Genomic DNA, 21,606 nt, shown 5'->3' with positions numbered 1-21,606 from the left:
TTGCAAAAAATGATGGAAAATAGAAGGACCAAGACTGCTCAATTTAATTCTATCTTATAAGCTGCCGTTCTTTGTGAAAAAATTTCGACGCAATAATGGCGAACAAAGATGTAGCATAATGATATAATTGATAATATATTTCGTTTATATTATAAATGAACGAGAAATACGTCTAAATTTTAATCCACGAGTTTTAATTTAGGCCAATTAGCGAAACAGATGTCCAAACCAAAAGTGATATCAGTATCCTGTTATCGCTATCATAGAAACAAAGGCATTGAACATAATGTATATACTGATTGGACAATTCTATCTTACACATACGAAAGTGTTTGACGCATGCAACCGGTCTGTTATGCGTGATCATCACTTTCTTGAGGAGGTAAAATAAATCTTCCGTTTTTTCTTTTTTTTCCCCAAAAACATTCTTCTGATATATATAAACATATTCTATACATAATTTTTTTTATCGCGAGCAATGATTGGATCTTGTTAATTGTATTCTTCTTTATGTATGTCAATCGAATAAATTAAGTTATATTATTCATAACTTCTTTTTAAAGCACCATAGGTCAAAATCATCAATTAGAGCATTAATTAATTATTGCAAAAAACAAAAAAATGTGATAATAAATTCTTTTTATTAATTAATTTTTTATTAGTCAATTTCATCGCACTTTGAAATTATTTATTAAATTAATCTTTTGATGCACATTATCAAATTATATGACTTTAAGGTCTGTATTCATAGTAATGATTCAACCTGAGAGCCGATTTAAGCCAAGTTTAAATTAGTCTTTTATTTGAAAAACGCGATTCTCAAACAACGATTTAATAAATCCATTGATTCAAATCTAGCTCACTAGCTCGCCTGACCAATCGTGAATCGGTCTATATGACTATGAATCATATAATCTTCAGTGTAGTAAAAACCATTTCTTTTTTTTCTTTGATATAGGCACTGTTTCGCAGCGGCAAAAAAGCTGTTGACGATGAGTGTGAATCTACCACGGCATTAATCAAAACTAAAATACAAAAGGGAGGTCTGCGACTACGAAGATGGCTAATTGCGCTACTACTATTTCTGTTAACATCGCTTCTTATTATCAACAGCTACAATACCGGTCAATTTCGGATCACCCGATTCGGAGAAATGGCCAAACCAACTGTTCAAGATGTAATAACCCGTGAGTATATATATATATATATCAAAATCATTATTAATTTACGTAATTTTTTCATATGAGGGTAATTCAAATACTTAAGACTTTATGTTGCGGCAAAAATATATCAATATACATATACAAGTATAATGAATGTAACATGTATGTAAAAACTACCTTTAACAAAATTTGGTAAATATAACGAACCACCCTCCAATGACCTTGATATTAACATATGTTATCAAGGTCATGAACCTGAGTGACCTTCAACAGGTTTTAGATAGCGGTCGCCCTTCGTTAAAAAGTTATTAACAAAAAAAGTTTGAAAAATGGTATCTCTTTTCTATTATATGAAACAGAAATTTAAGTAGCAGTATAAACTTTTAGCAGCGCTAATGAGATGCTTAGAATTAATATGAATAATGTTTAAAGAGATTTAAAGAGAGTTACAAAAATAAAAATACAAAAGTATGTTCTTTAATTAATTTAAAAAAAAAAGTTTTTTTTTAAATATTCAATACTTTTTTTACATTAATATTTTTTTAACTATAAACGATTGAAAATAAAAATTAAACTTTAAAGATAAGAATAAATAAAGCTTTATTTCTTCGTTTAATTTTAAATAGCTGTTATATTTTAACATAATTTTAAAGTTTAGTTACTAATTGTAAGACATGCATATAATTCTATGGTGATAATTAATAAATCATGAAAAAATATATTAATGATACACATAAAATAATCTTTTATAACATACAAATCTTTCACGATAAATTATTATACAGCAGAAATCTTGTTTATATTCAAATCATTCTCATATATTTTCGTACTTATTTTAATTATTATTTTTTGTATCTATTTTAATTGTTAATTCGTAAATTTTACAGAGGAATACGTATCGACAGCGTCAAATGTATACATGCCAATAGGCAACGGTGGCTTTCTAGTTCGCAACAAAGGATGTCGGTTACCAGCAATGGATCCTTTAGATCCTGCAGTTCGACGTTTCATAACAAAAGATATGTTCGAATGCGAATACGGAAATTTTCCACCATTAATTGAATCGAACAATACCGCGCTATTCGTTAACCCACTGACGTGGAATGAATTTCATAACAGTCCGGGCGGCATAAGCTGCTGTTGGCGACCATTTTGGCGAACGAAAGATAATGACAATGCTGTCACGTTAGTATTATAAAAAATTAAAATTATGTAAGTACATATATTATCAGGGTTGGGTAAGTTAATATTTTCTTTACTAACTAAATTAAGTTAAAAGTAATAGCTTATCAAATTAATTTAGTTAAAAGTTAAATGAACAAAATAATAACTCAGTTAAAGTTACATTAAGATTGAATTAACTCAAGTTAAATGAAAAGTTAATTTTGAAAAACATTTTTATTAAATTACAATATCCTAATTTTTATTTAAATCGGATTATTTTAAATAACGACACAATTACAATAAAGATCATCATAAATTTAATATTTTAGTTATAAATTATGTGAAATAAGAAAAATATTTCTTGTACAATAAAAAACTGATTTTTGATATTTCTACATAGATATTTTCACATATTTTGATATATTTGTATAAAATAAAAACAAAATATAATTTTTAAAAATGTAAGTAATCTTGTACTTCTCTTTGTACTAAAAACTGAAATTTAAAAAGAAAAACTTAATAAATTAAGTTAATTTTAAATATTAATAAAGTTTAAAGGTAACTGAATTAAGGCAACTAAATTAAGTTGGCAACTAATAAAGTTTAAAGGTAATTAAATTAAATTTGAAAATTAATTTATTTAAAATTAACTAAATTAAATTAAAAGTTATTAACTTTTTAACTTTTTATTTAACTTTTAATTTATTGACTAGTTACTACCCAACCCTATATGTTATGTACACATGTGTATATAAATTATATGTATATTAAAAGGTCAGACAACCTGTAGGTACTTCTCTTTTCTCTCGGAAATGAATAGTGGAAGAAATTGAAGAAAAAATTGTTATTATTAAAAGTAAGATCTAGATTCGCGGAATCCTGGTAGGAAAAGAATCTAGGTTAAATTTAAAATTTTTAATAGGAATAGGTCGAGTAGAGAATATCGTTGAATAGGTTTCTTAAAGATAAACAACTTTTGATTCAATTTTTTTTATATTATGACTTACAACAAAAATAAAGTAATGTCACAGAATCATCCATTTGTCAAAACATTAAAAAAATTATCGGAAAAAATTAAAATTTTTAATACTAAATTATGATGAATCGAACGAGTATTTATGCTTTTAGGAATAAAATACGAAATGGGAAAAATTGTAGCAAATTATTAAATTTTTAATTGAAATATAGGTAAATAGGACATATCATTAAATAAGCCCATTGAAGAAAAATACTTCTGAATAAAAAAGATTTTAATATCTTTTACTATTATATTAACAAAAAATGACATCATTTCCTATTAATGCGTTTTCTCAATTAAAATAAAAATGGAGGAAAAACTTTTTAAATTTTGTTGCTCATACAACAATATTTGATCTTAAAAATTTTAATTTAATAAATCCCTGATAACTTTTAACGTCTAGACGATAATGACTCATATAATCTGTGATTTAAAAAAATTTTCTCATAAACCGTGACATAAAAAAGATATAAAAAGAAAAGAGTTTAAACAAATGTATATTTCGCAATTTTTAACAAGAGGTTGACTCCTATAACCTTTCGTATAAAATTTTTTTATTATTTGTTGCATCAATTAAAGAAATCTATAACTTATTAGTTTTAATCCGATTTCATTATTATCAAACAAAAGTTGTTTATTTTTAAAAGATTTATTTAATGATAACCTTGGCGAAAATTTTTTTCAGAATATTTAATATAATTTTTCAGAATTTCTATATAATTTTATAACTTTCTCACATTTTTTATACGAATTGGAACACTTCTCAGAAAATCTACGTCTTTTCTCAGAATTTTCCATATATGTTAATTATGAAATATCGTAAGATATATTATATATTACTGAGATTTTTTGTAAGTATAATTTCTGATGAAATATTATAAAATATAAAAAATTAAAAATATCTTTTTTAAATTATGGGATGAGAAATCTTAGAATATTTCAGAATTCACTTGTACGAAAAATTATGAAAGAAGATGTACTTTCCGAATATTTCTGAATATTTCTGAAAAATGTTCCAATTCGTATAAAAATGATAAGAAAAATTTTCACCAGGAAATTACTTATATATATGTTCCCATTAAAAATTTCAAACTTGACCCAGGTTTATCATATTTCCGGAAAATCAAAAATATTAGGTCAGACAGACTTTGATAATGAAAATGTTTTTTCTCCAACTTCCAATCACATTTCCGAGAAAAAGATAATACAGGTGGTCTGATATATCTTGTATATTATCTGTAGGATATATTTGTTATACAAATGACTTTAAATTAGATAATAAAATTTTGCAGGTATGACACACAGTGCTATCCTTTCCAAGATTCTTGCACAGTGAATGCTGAATTCGTAAAAGTTGAATGTTATCAAAACAACGAAATCATATACAAAGATTACTACGCTTTCCTACCTCGTAAGCCTTCGATAGAGGAAAGATGCAAGCAAACACTGAAAATGGATACGCTGATCGATGATCGTCTCAGCGTTCTCATTGTCGGGCTTGACTCGGTTTCCAGGATGAACTTTCACAGGATGATGCCGAAGACTGTAAAATCACTTCAGTCTCTCGGTGCCGTAGAAATGTTGGGCTACACCAAGGTCGCTGATAACACATACCCAAACCTCGTCCCGGTATTAAGTGGTCTGAATCAGGAGGAATTGCGGGATCTGTGTTGGCAAATGCCTAACAAAACTTTCAACGAATGCCCACTTTTATGGAAGAACTTCAGTGATGCTGGTTACCGCACAGTATTCGGCGAGGATGCTTGTAGCATGACCACGTTCAATTATCTGAAACCAGGATTCCGCGAACAACCGACAGATTACTATCTGAGACCATATTGCATCGGTGCTGAGAACGACATTGGTAACACCCATAAACTAAACGCCAATCTCTGCCTCGGTACTAGGAAGACATTTGAATGTATGCTGGATTACACACGCAAAACGGCGATTGAGTTCTCCTCGGAGCTTTACTTCGCCTTCACTTGGCAGGCAAGTCTCACCCACGACTATTTTACGTATCCCCAGTTGGGTGACAACTCCTACCACGAATTCGTCGAGTATGCGTCACGGGAGGGTCTACTGAATCGCACAGTTTTGATCGTGATGAGCGACCACGGTATGAGATGGGGTGACTTTCGACAAACGTATCAGGGAAAGATTGAGGATAGTCTACCTTTCGTCTTTATTGCGCTACCGAGATGGTGGCGCGAAAAGTTTCCTCTGGCCTGGGGGAATTTGCGAAGGAACAGCCACAGTCTCACGACGCCCTTCGATCTTCATGAAACGTTAATGGATTTGCTGAACCCGCAACTTTTGCGCGAGTCATTTCTTAAGAAGCGCATTAAAATTCAAGCCGCCTCGCCTATCCCGCGTGGCATCAGTTGGTTCCTGCCAGTACCAGACATTCGTACCTGCGACATGGCGCACATTGCGAATCATTGGTGCATGTGCCATACCAGTAATACGGTCGCATGGAACGACACCGGCTTGCGCGATAGCGTGTCGTTCCTTGTCAGAGAACTGAATAACATGTTAAGCAGATATCCGATGTGCGCAATCTTGAACCTAAAGATGATCAAAGACGCGAAGATGTGGCAGGATAAGACGGAAGGGGCGACGCTGGTGGATTACACAGTGACCATACAAACCACCCCAGGTGATGCGATCTTTGAAGGTACGATACGCTACAAAGCAGACGACAACAGCCGCAAATTGGCTGGATCGGTCAGCAGGCTGAATGCTTATGGCACACAGAGTGCCTGTGTGGATGAATTCAACATGCGTTTGTATTGTTACTGTCTTTAGCACTACATATCCAAAAGACTGCTCGAGTGCTGAATCTTTTGTATCTAATAATTTAAATCGGAAATTGGTGCAACTCATCCAGACAATATGTGTCTTTAATCTTCCGTTAGCCATGTTGAACTTTGAAGGAATAGTAGATTTTTTTTATTATAAATTCTAGTAGATATATTTTTAAATCTGTGAAAAATAAGTAAAATACAATCCGACTTCTAGTTAGTAAAATCTCATGGTTAAGGCTTTTACAAGTACCTACATAAAATTCTTCGTCAACAAGTTGGAAGCCAACTTTGAAGATACAGTCGATTTTTTTATTGTGAATTTTGATAGATCAATTTATAAATATGTACAAAATAAGAAAAATATTCGACTTCTATGATAGTAAAATCTCGAGTTATAAAACTGTCGAGTATGCAAAAATTTTTTCAGATTTTTGTATAATTCGAAACAATATAAAAATTTACACTGAAATTAATAAAGGTTACTAACGGAAGGTGCAAAATTCTATATGACTAACGGAAGATAAAACGTTCTCAAAGTGTCTTTGAAACGTCTTCTAGACACGTGTTTTGTTTGGGAAGAGATCCTTCTCCTCAGACTTGGAGATCGGTTCGATTAGATTTAATTATGAGTTCGAAAGAACAGTCAAATGTTTTGACAAACTCCATATTCAATTTCGTAGGATGTTGCCGCTTTTATCTTATTTCCGGATGAAACGAACAATACTTTTATATACAGGGTGGCCTTGAACGTTTTGGCCGGATTTCAAGATTTTTAGGAAATTTAATTCTGAACAAAAAATATCTTAAATATAAAATTTCAAAGTCTGTGGCCAAAACATTCGAGGCCGTCTTGTATATAGTCAAATAAAACGGTTTGATGAGTGGCATCGAGTGACATCACACAAGTTCATATTCTCAAGAATATCGTGTTTATCGTATATCGTGAATAATTACATAACTTAATATTTTATTTATACATATGTATATTCTTCCATATAACTTCTTGATTAATTTAATCAGGCAATAATATAGATATTTGTGAACATTAAGGAGCAGTCTATCTTGCAATCGAGATTTTTAAGATTTTTTAAAGAAATAATTATAAATGCTATTACGCGATTCCCAGCTTTATACATATTTGTATATATTTATTGATGTTTTGAGAATATAACTGAATTTTTATGAGTCATAAAAATAGTTATTTTTGTTGTTATACGAGATTGACGCATTAAAAAGAATATCCTGTCTTCCTGGCCGTTATAGTGATAACGGCCGTTATAATTATTTAAAAAGATTCAAGCAATATTAAATATCTCAGTTTTCATTAGTTTATATATGGAGTAAAAGTAAATTATAGGATCATCGAGAAAACTCATATTTTTAAAATAATGAAAGTTAAAAAAAAAACTTTAAAATATAATCATCTAAGCAATTTGCAAAATTAGTAAAGTTTTATCCTAAAAATAAATATTTTAGAGCAATTTATAAACAATGCTAACATTATATTTCGAATAATGAAATAATAAGATGGTAAGTCGAGAAGCAGAAAAGAGGAAGCAAATGTTTACTTGAGCTCTGCTCAAATATCCGTTCCTATAAGATAATAAATAATTAATTTTTAAATTAAAAGATATTGAATTTTAATATATACATATATATATATCTGTAAGTGCTTTTTTCAATACACATTTGGAAATTTTTAATAAAAATTTCTTTTATTTTTAAAAACAGAAACTAGATAAAAGAACGATTCTATAAATGATTAAAACATTTCACATTTTCATTATATTCCATTCTATTATCAAAGAAAATTTATAATAATGCCTATTGTTTCCTAATACGTAGTTTGCGAAAAAAAATATTTTATTTTTTTATTATTAGGAATTATTATTAGGAAGCCTTCAGTAGAAGTCGCAGAATGTTTCGTAATAATAAAATTTATAAAAAATGAAATTATAAAATTCTATCTGCGCGTTGATCTGTATTTTCACTAATTCTTCATTTTAATTTAAAACTTTAGGAGTATATTTTTATTATTTTAAGATTATATAAAATTTATATAATATTTTTAGAACTTTAAGATTGCATAAGAAAAGGTTGGGTATTTTAACTTCCAAGATAGACTACTTTCTTGATGTAGAACTGTATAAACTGTAAACGCTCGCTTTGTATCTCTTATTGCGCGCATTTCTCTTTTCTTCACTTGCTTGTTTGCTCGTGTGACAACACGTCGAGTAAAACAGCTTTGCACTCGATAAGAAAATATATTTCATCCACTCTAATTTATATCATAAAATGACCTATACTTGTCATGCGGACTGTCTCGTCAGTTCTTAAGGCTAAACCAATAAACTTTGAATATCTGTAAACTTGATATGTAATTACATATTACGGCGATCAGTGACCAATCCGCCAATTCTCTCTCTCTCTCTCTATATATATATATATATATAAATAAAAAGATATTTTACTATTTTTTATGAGTGTATTTCATCAAACCATTTTTTCACGATCGCAACCAAATAAAATTAATTATTAGATCATATGTGATATTCATTTAATCTTTGCAATTATTTCTAACATATTTTTACGAACTTTATATTGGAGAAAGGACAAAAAATAGCCTCTGACAATACATTTCATAAAACATTAGAACACATTCTATAACTTGTGTATTTATTTCTGGTTTACTTTCTTGTTTTTATCTGGGGAAAAATAATAACATCTTTCTTTGTGATGATTTTGTAATAGATTATAGTTATACTATAATAAATTACATATAGAAGATATTGCCACTTAAAATACATAGATATATTTGAATTAAAAAATTGGCTACAAATGTATGTTAATCTTATTATGGTACTATACTCATTATATATTCACTGACGTTTATGTTCAAAATTTCTTTACAGTTGCAAAGAAATTTCACCTTGTGCTTATGCCTGCTAAGTTCACATTATTAATAATAATATAAACGTGGCCAATCATTAATAATTTATTAATTTATATGTGGTCTTTTTTATTTCATATTAAATGCAAAATCTATCCACACATATCAATCTCTCCTATATTATTTATATAATTTAATCAATATAACTTAAATTACAAAATAAATTGTTTAATTATTTCTGATGTCGGCAAATAATTGGCAACAATCAAACATTAATTTAAATAATTGGCAACAAGAACTAGTTTAACAAGTCTTTTGCATCTAAATAAATTATATTTGCTATTGATTGTGTAAATTATATATGTACTCAAATTTATAGATATTCCAGTAGGATCACTGGATTACCAACTCTCTTGGTATTCTTTAGTAAGGAAGCAAGAATATCGCTCTTAATACAAACATACAATATCAAGACATACATTCCAACCAAAGCACTCACTTTACACTCACTTTGTACATATACTGCGTTTAAATATTCAATTGCCATGTATACCATTGTATATTCGATTTACAGAACTTTGTTGCAATAATTTTCTTATATCTGAAATATAATAAAACCATTTTTTTAATAATATATAATAATATAATGTATAAAATTTCACGCACTAATACAGAACATTTTGGTTTACCTTCTTTTTGTTCGTCCGTAAAGTCGTTATCGGGGAATGCAATATCAAACGTAACGTATAAAACGCCATGAAGATTGTTATTATCGTAATTAGGCATTCCTTCGCCCTTTTTCCGAATTCGGGCACCATGTTTAGTAATTTTGTCTCTTTGGATAGTGACTGTATGACCATCTAAATGTTTTATATCTACTGTGAAACCTAATAGGGCATCTTGCAAAGATATCGTAACATTTGTATATAAATCGTCATCTTTTCTTTCGAAAACAGGATGAGGTATAGTTTGTATCCTGTAACAGATAATTGTATTGTAAATATATATAATTATATTAACTTATATAGGATAGATTGAACATAGACCGAGAAAAAAGTATTCTCTGAAGTGATTTTATATCTAAAAATTAAAATAATACATTAAATTCTTCTTTCAAGTTACTTAAAAAAAAAATTATTTCGAAAATCAACTGAACATATGTATATTCGATAATTCAGCTGTATTTGGTAAAAACTTGACCTTTAAAATCACATACACTAACACAATTAGTACAATAATATAATAATACATACACTAGTATATACTACATACAATAATACAATTAATCTTGATAATAAACAAAAATGAACAAAATTTGTCAAACCAAATTTTAAATCAAGTATTTGCATGTCCAATTAATTTTTTAAATTGCTTTTTTGGATATAAAGATGCATATAAAAAAATTTATTCTATAATCCCAATTTACTTTGAATCATCTCTACTTAAGATAACCTTTGTCTCAATTAATTATATACATACATATATATATGTATATGAATATATATATTCAGAAAAATATATACTCACTTTATTATAAGATCTCCTGGTTCTCCATCAATATGTGGTTCTCCTTCTGCAGTAAATTTAGTTTCTTGATTATCTACCATTCCTGGTTCGACTTCTACTTCCAATACATGTTCCTCATTAACTAATTTCACATTGGGACATTCTGAACACACAGACTGTTGCATCATTTGGAATCTACCATTTCCTAAATTACGAGTAACTAATTCCTGCCTACAATTACACTTTCTTGTTCCTTTCACTGTTTTTATAACTGGCTTATTTCTTGTAATCTAAAATATGCAGTAACAAAATAAGTTTAGTAAAAAAAAATCACACACTATGCTATTCAAGAAGAAAAAATTTTACCTCAATAAAATTTCCGCTATATAATTCTTCTAAAGTAACAAATAGGTCCATTACAACGTTTGAACCTTTAGGAGTTTGATGTTGTTGATGAGATTCACCACCAAAATGAAAATTGATGTCGCCAAAGAAACTTGCAAAAGGATCCATATTACTATTCATCATGCCATCCTTCTTTAAACATTCCTCTCCACATTTGTCGTATATTTCTCTTTTCTCAGGATCTGATAGTACTTCATACGCTGCTCCCAAATCTTGAAACTTTTGAGAGGCATCTGGATCATCTTTATTCTTATCAGGATGCAATTCTTTTGCTAATCGTCTGTAAGCCTTCTTAATTGCATGTGTACTAGCACTATGTGATAATCCTAATATATTATAAAAATCTCTTCTGCAAAAAGAAAGAAAGTAACAATTACAATAAACTTCTTTATTTTTGTATAGTATTACTTAATTGAAAAAAAAAACCTAACAGCATATATTATACAAGATCTATCAATTTTCAAAACTAATAAAATTACAGGGATTAGAAAACTTTTCGTTTATTTATATTTATGTTTCTTGTTCAGTTTCAAGATTATTATACAAATCTCTGTGATATACAGGAATGAAATACACGAGTTTAATTTGTGACAAGTGGACGAAGGTTGATGCGACTCGTTCGAAAAAGGCTATTATGCAAAATATGTCATGAAAAGAAATACTGTTCTAACTTACCCAGCTATAGATAATACAACGCATATTGTTAAATTTATGAATAATACCCAATTTAATTTTAACCCTGCCATCCTAGCAGACGTTACACGATCATCTGAGTACGCCTGCATTCTGCAAAGCTTAAATCGTGGTAGCTGCTCATTGGTCTAACAAGAAAGACCAATCTGATACTTACAACTAGAGACCCTCTAATAAGAATCACGACATGAGAAAATCGCGCATTGATTGGTCCGCTATATTTCAGGAATTCCCGCCCTATATTTGAATACCTGTATTTGTGTTACTTTTAAATTTCAACAATACAATTAAAATTAGATATTTAAAAAATATTACCAAATAAATTTCTTACATTATGTGTCAAAATAATGCGAGAATTATTTAGTATAACACCTTTTTTTTACAAAATTATTTAAAAAATTTAAAGATTTGATTGCGCAGCTTGAAACAAAATTAAAATTACAAAAATGAACAAGTTTATTGAAATATTTATAATTTCATTAGTACTTAATAAATTTATTAGCTAGCTTGTAAAATAAACGTGATGGAATTTGTGCATGATGTTACATGGCTACATCTGGAGACTATTATAATAAGAGACTGGTATAAGTTCTAGTTGGATAGAAAATGGCGTTTACAGGACGATAAGTCATAGGACGCGTTCACAACTAGAACGGAAAAGCAGAAAAAGTAGGAAAGCAAAAGCCAATCAGAATTCGGGCTGTACTATCATCTATTACCAGCACGACTTTTGATTGGCTTCTGCCATTCTATATCCAGCCAATCAAAAATTAGCCCATCTATGTCAGTCTCTTATTATAGAGTGCTTTCCAATTACAATATCCCTAGATATTTTCGTGCACACGGTGACACAAGTTGCGTTCCAATTTCCCATTATCGTCGACACAACACTACACATCTGTACTCAGCCGAGGGCTGTGCAGCTTTGTGTTTTCTAATGACATTCAAGTCGGGAGATTATAAATGAAGTTGGAGGACATGAATTTTCGTTTTTTTTTTAATGCAGTATACTACAGGAGGGAAAATAACGAAATGGACATTGAAAATTATGATATCAGTGAAATAAGTAATATTGGAATTATTTAGTATCAATAAATTTTTGTTATATATTTTTTTATTATATTTGATTAATAAAATAAATCTAATATATATTTTATTTTTTATATTTTTTTACAGGTTAGATGTATGCTTGTTCAACTTTATTTCAAAATATAATATTACAGTGCGCATAATTATACATGTGTTAATGATTTTTTTTCTAATTATTTACAGAGTAATGACACGAATTTAACGTGTGCAACATGTTCTTCAATTTTTTTTCATAAATTGTTCTTCTAGTTGAAATACACGCTATACATGGAAATGCACCATCACGGATTACAAAATATCAAGGTACGGGCATGTATTAAAAAATTAACCTTACTCTATCTGAAACCGCTGTTTCAATTGAGTCATGCACAACACTACACTTTGTACATTCCTTGCGTCAAGATGTGTTTAGCAATTGGAAAGCACCCAGACTGGTATTCATAGTCAGATCTTATATTTAAGACCTTAAGTTCAGCCTTGAGGTGTCATGAACCAATCAGAAAGCCGTATTAAGCCTGATTAAGCCGAAAATAATTTTCAGCTGCATTCGTCGCATGTCGCTCACCGCTCACCGCTCTGGTTTGTAGGCTTCTATATGCTATTCCGCTGCATGGATTTGAACCTTGATATTCCCTTTAAGGTGCCTTTTCATGCTGATACTCGACGCTCATTTTCGGCGTCAATATAAATCACATGATAGAAATTGACCATCACTGGGTGCGTTCAGCAGAACGTTTGTTTTGCAACTGTTGTAAGTTTCCTTCGCGCTAATTGGATCATACTTTTAGATCTAGAAGAATGGTCCTATCTCAGCAGACAATCATAAAACGGTTGCAAAACTGTTGAGTCTGCTGAACGCAGCCAATTTCTATCACGTGATTTATATTGACGCCGAAAATGAGCGTCGAGCGTCAGCATGAAAAGGTACCTTCAGACAGTGGGCAATAAATGTAGCGTTTTGGAGCACATCGTTCTTGTTTCGTGACAATTGCCGACGTCCTTTCGCGCGCTTTTGGGAACGCTAGGAAACATTCGTGGTCTGTTCCTGTCTGTTCCTGTTCGGCGTTCCGCCTGCTCGCCAATTACAGTTGGTCCTAATCGTGGGAAAAAGAGGAGCTCGCGAGCCAGGAAAGATTCAGAACAGTGCTGTATTACACGACGGTGTTAATTATTACGCGATCGAGCATTAATGCATGATATTGCATATTGACGTATGTATCTACGTATATGTACACCGCATCGAGTGACTCGTCGGGTCGGAGTACAAGTCAGTCGATGTAGACTGGAATAGCTCGCGGGACAGGTAACGGTAGCACAACCAGACACTTAGGAGCGGTCGGAAGTTTGCGCGACAACGCGATATACATTTCACGATAACGTTCAACGAGCAACCGCGTGCCGGCACACATTGATTTACGCGAGTACGGGAATTGGTTATTGAAAAAATGGCGGCCGAGGCAATGCTGAACAAGAACCGAATGATGGTGTTTAAGAACAAAGGCAAAGACCAGGAGGTGAGTGAATCGTTTTTGCTTCTCCACGATGAAATAATTGAGTTTCTCGTGCGATGAAAATTTTTTGCTGGACGAGACGTTCTCGCATTCGCCGTCCTGGCATTCTGCACGATGCCATTTTTCCCCTCCTCTGAACTCGTGCGTGCGTTTATACATGCGAATTGCTTCACCTTCCTTCAGATTTCTCTCTATCCCTTTTCCTTCCGCACATGTTTTCCTCTTGTTTCTTTTTATCCTTTTTGCAGCTATTATCTTTTTCTTTCCATCTTCCATATTTCTTACATTGCCACTTTATCCCTTCATTTTTTCTTCCTTTTTCGTCTCTTACTTTTTTTCTCATTTTATCGACTCTTGTCTTTTCTCTTGTTTTACTTGTTGTTTCTTGTATAATTTATTGGATTGTTTACTACTTTCTTTTTATAATTATATTCAAATTGCAATATTATTTGTAATCATTATGCATCATAATAGTTTTTCATAGTATTATTTTATTACGTTATATATATTTGTATTCTCAACATTTATTTATCTTGAGATTATACAAAATTTTTGACGTACATATTTATATTAAAATATATGTAAGAATCATTTAATTATAATCTTTACCATATATTCCAATTATGTAAAGTATATAATTAATGAATTATTTATTATATTGATCCTATTAAAACCATCAATTTAAATAAACTTGATTTTTTCAATTAAGTAAGAGAAGCGTCAGTTACAGTCCAAGTTAGATGTTTGAATGATACATTTATATGTATATATATATATTTTAAGTAAATTTTTTTAAATAAATTATGATTGTGCATCAATTACTTTTGGATAACACAATCTAACTGAAATAATAATAATTGAAATAATAACTGAAATAATAATAAAACTTCAAATTAAATTAGATCTTCGATTTGATGTTAACTAACATTTTAAAACCTGTAAAGAACTTATTAAGAAAAATATTATCTCAGCTAGAACTCAAACCTGGATACTTGATTTTTATCTCAGTAATGAAATTTTATAACAATTTTATAACTAAATATATATTATTATGAATAATATATCAAAATTTAAAACTTAGATGCATAATTTAAAAGAGTAAAAAGATTCATATGATTCTTATAATTCACATATACATACTACATTGTAAAACTATTTTAAAAAAAACTGATATGTTACAATTATATAACTTAAAATTAATATTTATAGGAAATGAGAAGAAGACGTAATGAAGTGACAGTAGAACTACGTAAAAATAAGCGAGAAGAAACTTTACAAAAAAGAAGAAATGTACCTATCACAGATTCAACAGGTAATATTAAAAACCAAAATTTCTCTTTTTATTCAATTTTAATATGAAAAGTATAAGCATGAAATAAGTTGAAATGTTACAATAATATATATTATTTTTTCATATAGATGAGGATGACATTGATAAACAGCTTTCGAAAATCAATTTGGAAGAGTTGGTAGCAAAGGCAGGTAGCTTAGATCCAACAATACAATTACAAGCTGTGCAATCAGCAAGGAAATTATTATCATCAGATCGTAATCCACCTATTGATCCATTGATAGATAGTGGTATTTTACCAATCTTAGTTCGCTGTCTTGAACAACATAACAAGTAAGAAACATTTTTTGTGAAAGTATGTTATATGTTTCTTATGTTTTTAAATATCTTTATCATATCACTTGTTTATTATAATTTTGGAAATATTTTTTTTAATTTGTGTATGGGTGTGTGCGCGTGTGCGTGTATCAAGCTATGTATCTTCATGATTTATAGTAGACCGTTTATAAAGTTATTTTATTAATATAATGTTTTAGCCCATCATTACAATTTGAAGCAGCCTGGGCTTTAACAAATATTGCAAGTGGAACATCGGCCCAAACACAAGCTGTAGTTGCTGCTGGTGCTGTACCACTATTTTTACATTTGTTGCTTTCAAGTCAACAAAACGTATGTGAACAAGCAGTATGGGCCTTAGGTATGACATATAATTATTTAAAAAAGTACTATTTAAGTTAAAATGTATATACGTTTTTTAAAAATATGTTATTCTTAACTACATGATAGAATCTAAATATTGTAATAAATGAATTTGTGTTATATGTGTTTTTATTTATTATAGGTAACATTATTGGAGATGGTCCAGTACCTAGAGACTATGTTATTAAACTTGGTGTTGTAAAACCACTGCTAACATTTATTAAACCAGATATACCTATTACATTTCTACGTAACGTAACGTGGGTTATTGTAAACTTATGTAGGAATAAAGATCCACCACCGCCAGTTCAAACCATAAATGAGATTTTACCTGCTCTAAATATGCTTATTCATCATAATGATGTTAATGTAAGTATTGTGATTATATGAATATTAAAAAATATTTTTATTTATAATAAAGATTCTATAATATAAACTTTGTTGCCAATAATTTAATTATAGTGAAGCTGGTTAATGTCTATCTTTCAATCTAAAAAAGCTGCAAAAATTATAATTTATTTTATAGAACTATTTTTCCATTGCACACACACTTTTAAAAAAATATAATAAAATATTAAATTTTATTTATTTTAATTACTTCATTTTTAGCTGATGTAAAAGTTGTTATAATTCTAACAATTTTTTAGATTCTTGTTGACACTGTATGGGCCTTGAGTTATTTAACTGACGGTGGTAACCAGCAAATTCAAATGGTTATAGATAGTGGTGTTGTACCCCGTTTAATACCACTTCTTTCGCACAAAGAAGTCAAAGTGCAAACTGCTGCCCTCAGAGCAGTTGGCAATATTGTGACTGGTACAGATGAGCAAACGCAAACTGTTTTAAACTGTGACGCACTTTCGCATTTTCCAAATTTATTGACTCATCCAAAAGAGAAAATTTGTAAAGAAGCAGTCTGGTTTCTTTCAAATATTACTGCCGGTAATCAATCTCAAGTACAAGCAGTTATAGATGCAGGACTGTTACCACTCATTATTCGTAATTTAGCAAAAGTAAATATGCAGCCTTATATAAATAAATGAAGTGTTATTACTATAACTATATATTATTACGTATGCAACGTTATTTACATTTTGTTTTTATAGGGAGAATTTCAAACACAAAAGGAAGCAGCATGGGCTATTAGTAACCTTACGATAAGTGGTAATAGAGATCAAGTTGCGCGACTTATACAAGAGGGTGTTATTGGTCCATTTTGCGATCTTTTGTCTTGTAAAGATACTCAAGTTGTACAGGTGGTATTGGACGGAATTCATAATATGCTTAAACTTGCTGGATCGCAAGTTGAACATTTGGCTAACATGATTGAGGAATGTGCTGGTAAATATGTTTTATTATTTCAATAGATTTATTTTTTTACATTTTCTTATATAAGAATAAAGTGTAAAAAATTTAATAAGAAGACAAATATGTATGTGTGTTTATATGTATTATATTTTTTTATTTAAAGGTTTGGATAAGATTGAGGCATTACAAAACCATGAAAATGTAGATATTTACAAATTAGCATATGACATTATCGAGCAATACTTTTCAGAAGAGGTGAGACATTATAGCTCTCTTAATAACATTAACATGAATTTTATGTAATTATCTCATTGATTTTAGGCGGATGATGCACCATTGACATCGCACGAAGGAGCTTTTGAGTTCGATCAGACGACGAGTATTCCGAGTGAAGGTTTTAAATTCTGAGAGGGTCTCCATTTCTTATCCGATCGTGCCGTCCCCCGACAAACTCCAACACGGAGTCATCTTGCTTTCTCTTTCCTATTTCTACATCTCCTTCCTATTCCAATGAAAGCATAGCAATATGAACTTACTGCTATTGAATCAATGAATTGTTGCGTTTGTTCTTACAAACATACAGTGTGATTTATCGACTTTTCCGTATTCGGAAAATTAGAACGAAGCAAAGGAAAAAAAGTTAGTTATGGAATGAAGGAGTTGGTAACCAAATTGAGCATTGAATTTTGATTTTTTTTCTTTCCCTTTTCTTATCATGTATGTTTATTACCTTTATTCTTTTATAATATATGATAAACGCGTATTAGCAGTCTTTAGCTGAGCGCAGCTAATTACATAACGTATGTGAGTAAATTATTCTAGAAGTCGAATAACTTCACAATAAGATGTTAAGTTAATGGAAAAAAAGGATCTATCGTGCTTGATCATGCTGCTCTCCACTCTAACTCAGGACGAGTCTTGGTTAGCGATATTACTTTTATAAAATAATTCGTGTATATTTTAGGCATGTTAAATTTATAATGATATTGATTACTAAATAAATGAATCAATTGACTACTCTTTGCTAGCATAATTGATAAGTATGAATATTTCTGTAAGGAGCAGGCAACTAATAAAATTTCAACGGAAATTCGATACAACTTCAACCATCATTCGATGATTTTATTTTGATTTATTAGCATGAAGTTGGAAGTCAAATGTGTCTCTATACTAATTCTTAGTTACTATATAACTATTGTTTGGAAAAAGCATGTAAACTCTGTAAATGATTCTGCAATTATACATTTTTTAATTTAATGTCATACAGATGTATACAATTAAGATTCTTCTTTAAATTCTATTGTGGGATCTGCAAATGAATGTATGTTATCTGCATACAGTTCCTCTGGAAGCGACTCCTCTGTGATACTTGGTAAATACGTAGGGAAATGTGGCGCTGTTGTAGGTTGCCTCAGAGGAAGCAATGTATCATATATATAACAATAAGTATTAATTTCGCCAGGTATATTGTGTCCCAGAACCCAAATCACGTTATACTTGGTATTTATTCGTAAAATCTACAAAGCATAAACCACGTTATCAAAAGAAATGAGTAGTAAATGAGCTTCTAAAACAAAACTTATAAATCTCAAATTTTGGGATATAAATAACATTTCTTATTTTCTAAATATATTTCTTTAATTAGAGATATAATTTACTTACCCGAACACCTCTAATGATACGCCATCTATTACCCATGTGTCCAGGCATTTTAGTGCCAGGCATGACTCTGCTTTTCCCGCCACCTGACCCGATGTTTCCAGGTCTTCTGTGAGTTTTGGTTACGCCATGACTGGCAGGCATCCCTTTAAAGCCCCATCGTTTCATGACACCTTGGAACCCACGGTCAATCCTAAAGAAATTAACATGTTTCAATTTTTCGTAAATAATGAAATTAATTGATATGATTATTCTATTTCTTCTTTTTATAAAATAATACATATAACAATAATATGACAAGATACAAAAATTATTTACGTTTTTCCGCGGATATCGACAATTTCTCCTGGTTTAAAATGTGTAGCAAATAAAGGAGTTCCTGGTTGCAACGCTGCTTCTGGAGATACTATAAATCTTCTTAATACACGTTTTGGCATAACTCCAGTATCATTAAAAATATGGTAATATTCTTTAGCAATCTATACAAGAAGATAATGTCAATTTCACATGGTATAAAGAAATTATTGCATGTAGTTTTTTAATTACATACCAATTGTGGATTTATATTTTCGGCTCCTACTACAAGACATCCGCGTCTGTTTTTTATTTGTATTGCAGGTTTTTTACTTTTTACTGGAAAAAATTGCTCTGGTGGCATGTATTTTACTACTTCATTATCAACAACCTAAATTAAAATATAGAACATAATTTTATATATATATATAAAATAAAATAGAAATTAAAATAATAGTCAAGAGATAGTGCTTGTTAAAGGCTGCTCCATTTACCTGAAGTAATGTCGAGCTGATCCTTTTTCCATTTTTTAACCATAATGGATACACTCCTATTTTCTTAGCAATTAAACCAGTACGTTTCATACCTTGCTTCCACTCTATAGTAGGCTCAATTAGATCTATTTTCAAAGGAGAAAGTTTAGTTTCAAATCCGATAGTGGATGGACCATATTTGTCTTGAACCACTTCATCAAGAAACTGCTTATTATCTTTTGTTAGCTGTTCATTATACAACTATAATAAAAGTATTTTTATGTATTTTTGTGCTATATGCATATATTCTCATATTTGAATATTACATCAAGATAAGAATAAATTATTTATATGCTAGATACATACAACACGTTCTTGTTTTGGAAGCCACTCTGGATGACGATATCTAGGTTTAGGTATATATTTTTCTCGTTTTGGAACAGATACATTGATACTGTAAGTTTACGAAAATATAAAACGTTATAAAGATATATATATATATATATATATATAGAAGAGTCAAAACCATAGTGGTATCAGTATTTAATCATGATTTCAAGAAACAAAGATTTTTTTACATATTTACTTCAGTAAACTACATAAATGACCTTAAACCGATAAGTTTAAAAAAATGACCACTATCGCTTTCATCCCTCCATATAAATCTATATATTTATTATATTAATATTCTATTTAAATATATGTATGAGAATTAAAATATTATCTCTGGGGCACTTCGTATTTATTTATCAAGTACAACTAAATTCTTTTATTTACACATCTTGTACTTTTAGTTTAAGTATACGTTTTAATTATTTTGTACTTGTATTTTGCAGTTTGTAAATATTATGAAAGCTTTAATAACATTATTTTATTACAGCTAATTCATAATACTTACAAGCAGAAAATGAAACATCGAGAAAATTATTAAAGGGTTACAATTTTAAATTGTATTTCCGCTTATTTATATAAAGAAATTTACAAGAATTTATATTATATAATATTTTTTATTTCAGGAACATGCAATTTCAAAGAAACACTAAATACATGTATATTTAAATAATAATTCTCTCAGCACACCTATAAAGTAAAATGTATTCTGCACCTATAAAGTAAAATGTATTCTACGTACAAAATATTACAAAACAACAAACCATGACATACCTTTGTTTCAAGCATTTGTGAAAAAGTTGAAACCCATTAATTGTCTTTAAAAGCGATGTCATTGTTAATGCGATCTCACAATTGCTCTTCTAAAATCACAAATATCAAATAACTATACTATCAAGTAAATTAACCTAAAAACAGAATTCTGGCATCCTAGAATGTTCAAACTAGAGCCTCTATAGTATAAGGCAAAAAAATATTAGCATGATGGAAGGATGATGACCCATCTACAATACACATAGTAAGCTTGGTTTAAGAAGAGTAAGAAATTGACCAATCACAGTCGATTATTCTTCTCACATTCGACTGTGATTGATCAATTTCTTAAGCTCGATCTACAATTGCGTAGACGTAAGGTTATTGGCTCCCACACACAGAACGCGACAACGCTTGCCGCGCGGCGGAAGTTCTCGCACTAGCCAATGGGCTCATTCAGCGGACTCAACAGTTGAGTGAGCGCTCGCTGTTA

The 21,606-nt window shown here is 30.1% G+C and overlaps 4 protein-coding genes across 4 annotated transcripts; 2 read left to right on the top strand and 2 right to left on the bottom strand.

Annotated features, from left to right (window-relative positions):
- Positions 1-169: 169 nt before the first annotated feature.
- LOC108731790 (uncharacterized) lies at positions 170-6,231 on the top strand. Its single transcript, XM_018462294.1, has 4 exons — positions 170-382; positions 959-1,187; positions 2,051-2,348; positions 4,638-6,231. Exons 1-4 carry the CDS (start codon positions 287-289, stop codon positions 6,151-6,153), a joined length of 2,139 nt encoding a protein of 712 aa, XP_018317796.1. The 5' UTR covers positions 170-286; the 3' UTR covers positions 6,154-6,231.
- A 2,717-nt stretch (positions 6,232-8,948) lies between these two features.
- Positions 8,949-11,749, bottom strand: shv (DnaJ heat shock protein family member shriveled). The gene is made up of 5 exons (XM_018462298.1): positions 11,629-11,749; positions 10,915-11,302; positions 10,570-10,838; positions 9,732-10,018; positions 8,949-9,643 (listed from the first exon to the last, which is right to left on the bottom strand). Exons 1-5 carry the CDS (start codon positions 11,736-11,738, stop codon positions 9,579-9,581), a joined length of 1,119 nt encoding a protein of 372 aa, XP_018317800.1. The 5' UTR covers positions 11,739-11,749; the 3' UTR covers positions 8,949-9,578.
- A 2,040-nt stretch (positions 11,750-13,789) lies between these two features.
- On the top strand, positions 13,790-18,224 carry Kap-alpha3 (karyopherin alpha3). The gene is made up of 9 exons (XM_018462329.1): positions 13,790-14,249; positions 15,456-15,558; positions 15,666-15,870; positions 16,074-16,234; positions 16,379-16,605; positions 16,884-17,249; positions 17,343-17,577; positions 17,708-17,799; positions 17,866-18,224. Exons 1-9 carry the CDS (start codon positions 14,181-14,183, stop codon positions 17,950-17,952), a joined length of 1,545 nt encoding a protein of 514 aa, XP_018317831.1. The 5' UTR covers positions 13,790-14,180; the 3' UTR covers positions 17,953-18,224.
- An 85-nt stretch (positions 18,225-18,309) lies between these two features.
- mRpL3 (mitochondrial ribosomal protein L3) lies at positions 18,310-21,281 on the bottom strand. Its single transcript, XM_018462330.1, has 7 exons — positions 21,135-21,281; positions 20,337-20,424; positions 19,992-20,231; positions 19,754-19,888; positions 19,522-19,682; positions 19,207-19,396; positions 18,310-19,061 (listed from the first exon to the last, which is right to left on the bottom strand). Exons 1-7 carry the CDS (start codon positions 21,194-21,196, stop codon positions 18,822-18,824), a joined length of 1,116 nt encoding a protein of 371 aa, XP_018317832.1. The 5' UTR covers positions 21,197-21,281; the 3' UTR covers positions 18,310-18,821.
- Positions 21,282-21,606: the final 325 nt, after the last annotated feature.

The sequence above is a fragment of the Mycetomoellerius zeteki genome, unplaced genomic scaffold, assembly GCF_001594055.1.
Source record: "Mycetomoellerius zeteki isolate Tzet28-1 unplaced genomic scaffold, Tzet1.0 scaffold138, whole genome shotgun sequence".
Classification (NCBI taxonomy): domain Eukaryota; kingdom Metazoa; phylum Arthropoda; class Insecta; order Hymenoptera; family Formicidae; genus Mycetomoellerius; species Mycetomoellerius zeteki.
The sequence above is the reverse complement of the archived record's forward strand: the minus strand, read 5'-3'. Positions and strand labels throughout refer to the sequence as shown.